Source organism: Crocodylus siamensis, chromosome 11 (genome assembly GCF_052110815.1).
Source record: "Crocodylus siamensis isolate JL-2025a chromosome 11, ASM5211081v1, whole genome shotgun sequence".
NCBI lineage: Eukaryota > Metazoa > Chordata > Crocodylia > Crocodylidae > Crocodylus > Crocodylus siamensis.
In genome coordinates this window covers 29818571-29825416 of record NC_143405.1, presented here as the reverse complement: position 1 = coordinate 29825416, position 6846 = coordinate 29818571, and the positions used below count along the sequence as shown (strand labels likewise).

The 6846-nt window shown below is 48.0% G+C and overlaps 1 protein-coding gene across 1 annotated transcript in view; it reads left to right on the top strand.

Annotated features, from left to right (window-relative positions):
* Positions 1-1911: 1911 nt before the first annotated feature.
* RFT1 (RFT1 glycolipid translocator homolog) overlaps positions 1912-6846 on the top strand; it is a 50887-nt gene continuing 45952 nt past the window's right edge. Inside the window, exon 1 of the mRNA XM_090022603.1 lies at positions 1912-2088. Within this exon, the coding sequence (XP_089878729.1) occupies positions 1912-2088 (177 nt within the window). The remainder of the gene's footprint in view (positions 2089-6846) is intronic.

The window sequence follows — 6846 nt, the reverse complement described above, 5'->3', positions numbered from 1 at the left end:
TAAAAAGGAAAGCCTACAAAGGAGGGAGGATGGGATTCACCTCCAAGGAGGTGGTTCAAGCAGCTACATTGAACACCTTCAAGAGTAAATTGGATGCTTATATTGCTGGGATCCTATGACCCCAGCTGACTTCCTGCCCTTTGGGCAGGGGGCTGGACTCGATGATCTCCTGAGGTCCCTTCCAGCCCTAATGTCTGTGAAATCTTATGCAGGTAATGCTAATTTCAAACCTCAAAGTAATGTGATGTAATTTGCTTATTGAGTGAACCTGAGTTCGGGCAGTAACTTTTCATGATAATTTCTAACACCTTTTGATCCTATAGGGTAACAGCTATAGGGCAAAATTGTGAGTGGTTCTAAAGTCAACAAATTAGCATAAGGTAAGGCATAAAGGAATGTGCATGTCAAGTGACCAGTTAGAAGAACGGGACAGAAGGACCATCACTGTACCAAGCCTGGATCCCGGACTCCCAGTGTGAGTGAGGACTGGATCCTGATCAAGGTACCTTCCCGGTGACCCCTTGGACAGCATTGATCGGGGATGCCCGAACAACTTGACGCACATCTGGCATAGAGGGACTGCCAATAAGTTGCCAACCCCATGTGGGAACTCTTTGTTATTCTATCTGTTGTTATTATTCACTATTAGTGCTTTATTTACTGTACTGTAAATGTTTGTCACATTTAACCTTTCTGTTAACTGTTGTATGGTAAGCTATAAGTAAATTTGCCTTTACTTCACTCCCGACTCACCTCCTCAATCCCGAACCGAGCAGCCTAATGGGTGATACACTCACAGCACCTAGCCAGCCTGTGACAGGCCCCACAGGCTGGATAGAATGGCCTGGCAGGCTGCATCCAGCCCGCAAGCTGCATTTTGCCCACCCCTGGCCTAGAGGGTTTTTCTATCTATTGACTCCTCTACAAAATCCTGTGAAATGTGTACCTTCATTTCTACCCAGGAGAACTTTTACAATCTTTTCTCTGATGCCAGATGAAGGGTATTTGTGCCCAAAGGCTTATAATTAAATATTTTTTTTGCAAAAATCTTGTTGGTCTAATAAAAGATATCACCTCTGTCCATGAGCCCTGATTGCTTTTTCTTCTAGACCAATATGGCTACAACCAGGAAACTCCTTGCTTTTTCTTCCATGTTTACAAAAAGAAGGGTGTATCCTTTGTTATTATGACATAGGATTGAATTGAAGAAACACCTGACTTGCATCTGTTAGCAAATAAAAACCTAGGATTCCGGACTAGCCCAGGGATTGACACGACACCTCATTTAATTAGTGACAAAAAGGTTTTGTTTACTACAAGTATTTAAAATCAAGTCAAGTGAGCCCAAACCAAATCAAAGTCCAGTAATTAGCTATAAGGTGATGATTTCTCACCAAATGGGCGACGAAGAGCGTCTTCAAGCTCTGCCCCTCTTGTGAGAGTCTTTAGGCTCTGGAGGGGCAGGTGGCAGAGCTCCAGGCCAAGGTGAGCAAGTTGCGGGGGATCCAGGCGGTAGAGGATGAAATGTGATTTGTATTTCCATTCTCTGCTGGGCCAGGAATCCATTGGAGAGACCCCGCATGCAAAACGTCCAACTAATCGGTGGGAGCAGGTTCCTGTCAAGGCCAGGGCAGCTCATACAACTGCTATGCCTGCTCCCCAGACACCCCTTAAGGACAGGTATGCAGCCCTGGCTCCCCTGGAGGAGAAGGCAGAAGAACAGATCCCCAGAGCCATTGATGCTGCTCAACCTACAACATGGGCTGAGAAGAGGCAGACTGTAGGAGGAGGAGACGTAAAGTTCTGGTCACTGGGGACTCCATCCTGAGGGGAACCGATGGTCCAATCTGTCGCTCTGAGCCCTTGTCATGGCAGGTCTGCTGTATGCCCGGAGCAAGGATTTGGGACATCATGGAGACCATCCTGAAAATCATCAAGCCCTCTGACTACTACCCACTGGTTGTGGTCCATGTGGGGACAAATGATACATCCAAGGGCAAGCCAGATAACATCATGGAAGACTACAAGGCCTTGGGACACCAACTCAAGAAGATGGGAGCTCAGGTGATATTTTCCTCCATTCTCCTGGTAAGTGGACAGGGTAGGCATCATGAGGCCTGCATTGATGTAGTTAACTGGCTGCTTCGGAACTGGTGCCACGAGGTGGGCTTTGGGTTTTTTGACAACGACCCGTATTTCTGTATGGAGGGCATGCTGGGGTGGGATGGGCTTCATCTCTCCCCTAAGGGGCAAACATATTTTTTTTTCTTCTAGGTTGAATAATCTTGTACGGCGGGCTTTTAAACTAGTTTTGCTGGGGGAAGGGGCCGCTCCGAGTAGAGATGATGCTTCGCCAGCATGCAGGGTGACAAGTGAAAGGGATGCTCAGGTAAGCAACAACGTATGGGAGTAGGGGGCCACAACAGTCCTGGGAGTTGCGGGGAGGCACGTGCACCCTCAGGAGGCCTCAAGTGCCTCTACACCGATGCTTGTAGTATGGGGAGCAAGCAGGAGGAACTGTGTCTCCTGATTGAGAATAAGAATCCAGACTTAGTAGGGCTCACAAAAACCTGGTGGGATCCTACCCATGACTGGGCGGTGGGCATTTGGGGATACACCCTATATAGAAAGGATGGGACAGAGGAAAGGGGGCGGGGTTTGCGCTCTATGTCAAAGAGCAACTCGCATCATCAAGGATTAGCTCTGGGTTAGAGGAGGGTCAGGTGGAGACAGTGTGGGTGAAACTACAAGGGGGGCATGGTGAAAGAGACCTTGCAGTGGCTGTCTACTACAGACCACCCAATGAGGGGGAAGAGCTGAGAGTTCTCCGGTCAGCTTATGGAGGTGGTTAGGTCAAGGGATTTAATTGTCATGGGTGACCTAAACTACCCAGACATTTGCTGGGAGGAGCAGACAGCCAGGTCTAACTGCTCATGTAGGTTCCTGGCTATATTACAGGACTTTCACCTTATCTAAGAGGTGCACAGCCCCACTAGGGGTAATGCCTTGCTGGACCTGGTTCTGCCCACTGGGGATGACCTGGTGAGGGGACTGCAGGTGCTTGACCACCTGGGCAATAGCGATCATCACCTGCTGGAATTCACTATCCAGCACAGGGTGTCAAGGGCTTATAGCAAGACTAAAGCCCTTGATTTCAGAAGGGCCAACTTCAATGAGCTTTGCAGATTAGTGGGGGAGGCACTGAGGGCCCAGAAAGTAGAGGAGATGGGAGTCCATGAGGTATGGTCGTACCTTAAGGGGGCGATCCTCCAGGCCCAAAGGGTAACAGTCCCTGAGAGAAGCAAGGGGGGTAAGAGTGCTCAGAAACCCCCATGGCTCAGCAAGGGCATTCAGGAATGCCTGAGGACTAAAAGGGTGGCATACAACCAGTGGAAGGGAGGGTACTCCTCCTTGGCCTGTAAGTGTAGGAGGGCTATTAGGAAGGCCAAGGCAGAGATGGAACTCAGGCTAGCATCCAGGATTAAGGACAACAAAAAGTTCTTTTTCAAGTACATTGGGAGCAAGAAGAGGGCACCAGGCAATGTACAGCCCCTGCAAGACTTTAATGGTAACCTGGTGGCTACGTCAGATGAGAGAGCCGATATTTTTAACAGTTTCTTTACCTCTGTTTTCTTGAACAGGGACCAGGACATCCCACCTACCAGAGGTAGGGACAATCTCAGGGATAGCTCTGTCAGGCCTTGGGTCAACGCAGATGTAGTTAGGGATCTTCTGGGAGGGCTGGACATTTTTAAATCTTGAAGTCCAGATGCCCTCGACCCGAGGGTGTTGAGGGAGCTGGCAGGAGTCATCATGGAGCCCTTGGCCTGACTACATGACCATTCATAGTCATCTGGCCAGGTGCTGGGGGATTGGAAACTGGCTAATGTGGTCCCAATTTTCAAGAAAGGGATGAGGGAGGACCCAAGTAACTATAGGCCTGTAAGCCTCACCTCAGTGCTCGGGAAGATCTTGGAGAGAATCATCAAGGAGCACATCTGTGGGGGGCCAGCATGGGAGATCACGCTCAGGGGCAATCATCATGGGTTCATCAAAGGCAGGTCCTGCCTGACCAACCTGATTGCCTTTTATGACCAAGTAACTAAATCCTTGGATGATGGTGTCACCATGGACATAGTCTTTCTAGACTTTAAGAAGGCCTTTGACACTGTCTCTCACCCCATTCTCATTAATAAATTAAGCGACTGTGGCACTGATGCCTACACAGTTGGATGGGTAAAAAACTGGCTGATGGGGAGCACTTGGAGAGTAGTGGTGGACAGGTCGTACTCAACCTGGCGAGCTGTGAGCAGTGGGGTCCCCCAGAGCTCAGTTCTCGGGCCCGCACTGTTTAACATCTTCATCAGCGACTTGGACGAGGGGGTTGAAAGAACATTGTCCAAGTTTGCTGATGACACTAGGATGTGGGGCGAGGTGGGCACACTTGAAGGGAAAGAGAGGCTGCAAATAGATTTAGACAGACTACAAAAGTGGGCAGATGAGACTAGGATGGGGTTCAGCCTAGACAAATGCAGGGTGCTGCACCTTGAGGGAAGGAATCCACAGCATACGTACAGGCTGGGGAGTTTTCCCTCTTGAAAGCACAGAGGCGGAACAGGATCTTGGAGTCATTATGGACCCCAAAATGAACATGAGCCGCCAATGCCAGACCGCAGCCAGCAAGGTCAGCCATACCTTGTCATGCATCCAAAGATGCATCTCAAGCCGGTCCAGAGAGGTGATACTTCCCCTTTTATGCAACTTGGTCAGGCCGCAGTTGGAGTACTGCGTCCAGTACTGGGCACCGCACTTCAAAAAGGATGTGGCCAGCCTGGAAAGAGTTCAGAGGAGGGCCACCCGTGTGGTGAGAGGGCAGCAGGACAGGCCCTATGAGGAGAGGCTGAGGGACCTGAACCTGTTCAGCCCCAGCAAGAGGAGGCTGAGGGGGGACCTGGTGGCTGCCTACAAACTCATTGGGGAGATCAATAGCAAATAGGTAGAGCCCTTTTCTCCCCAGCACCACCTAGGGTGATGAGGAACAATGGTAATAACCTGATGGAGAATAGGTTTAGGTTAGAGATCAGGAGGCAATATTTTATAGTTAGGGTGGCCAAAATCTGGAACCAACTTCCTAGAGAAGTGGTCCTCACCCCTACCTTGGGTAAATTCAAAAAGAGGTTCGATGATCACCTGTCTGAGGTCTTGTGAAACAGTATTCATTCCTGCCTGTGGCAGGGGTCAGGCTAGATGATCTGTTCAGGTCCCTCCTGACCCTAGCTACTATGAAACTGTGAAGAGATGGTCTGTTTTTCTTTAACTTCTTCAGTAAGTCAGGTGCATCAGCAACTGGTGTCAGAAAGATTTCTCACTCTTGAAGTGCACATGGTGTTTGATGTCTTACTGCCTTTTTATACCCTTAGTTTTGCATCTTCAAAGCATTCTTTTAGTTGTGTAAATCAAGAGAGAGTCCCAAACAGTAATTAACAGGAAAAATCTGCTCATTACTGATTGTCAGGAACTTCTAATTTGAATGAGTTACCTTCTTCAGTAACAAGAGGTTGTCCAGTTTAGAATATATCAAGAAACTGATTAACAGCTAGGAAAAACATACTAAATCAGGAGGAGACATCTATTACATGTGTAGAATGTCTGTTCCTGCACATAAACACGAGGTTAATTGCAAAAAAAATATTTACCATACTAATTGATCAAGGATAGACATGTCATATGGTTACACACCAGACAACTAGGAGTCTGCCTGAAATCATCCTGAATATAGCAATATAAGATGAAGAGATACCTCATTATTATTATTATTATTAAATTTTTTTCTCAGCTGGCCTAGCCATGAACTCACATCCTCTTGCAATATGCAGTTAACATCAGTATTCTGTATTTTAACTTTTGTGACTAGGCTCAAGCTTAGCGTTAGTTTCAGAGTCATCGCATCTTTTATTTCTCCTCCAAGGGAAAGAGCTAGACAGGATCTGGGGTATCAGCTTATTGCTCAGACCAAAAAGAGCCATGCTTTTATAGTTTTTATGGTAATTTTTCTGCTGCTTAAATCCAAACCTCTATGAATAAAAAAAAAAATTTCACTTGACCTCTGTGGTGTCAGGTACTGGTGCTAGCTGCTGATTTACAAGCCTCCAGGCCTGAATAAGGAGTTGGTTTGGGATCTGGATTATGGGTGGAAATCCTTTTTCGGTCACCCCAAAGTACATATCTCTGCTATTGGGGAACTCTTCTGAAAAAACCTGGGGAGAGTCCTGCCCAACCTGAAGCTTGGCTTGTGAGTGCCATGCTGCCAACCCACAGGCCCCTGGGCCTGAATAACAGGTTGGGTTTGGGCTGGGATTATGGGTCGAAAAAATTTTTGGGTCACCACAGAGCACATGTTGCCAGAATTGGGGACTTTCCTGAAGAAGTCTGGGCAAAGTCCTGCCTGACTCAACACTTGGTTTGTAAGTGCCAACCTGACAACTGACAGGCCCCAGGCCTGTGTACTTTATACCTAGCCCCAAATATGGAACTGAATTTTGGCCGGGATTATCAGGTAAAATCCTCCCAGGTCACCCCACAACACACATTACTGCCACCTGGATACTTTCTTGAAGAATTCTGGGAGACCCCTACCCAACCTAAAGCTCAGTTTTTGTGTGCAAGCCTCTTAACTGATGGCCCCCTGGGGCTGGGTACTAGTCACATAGCACCGAATGAGACAATTTGGGTCTGATTTGGGATGACTTGGTTTCACGCGTGAAAATCCTTTTCGGATCACTCCAAACCACAGCTCTGCCACCCAGGGACTCTCTTGAAGAAGTCTGGGCAGGGCACTACCTGACC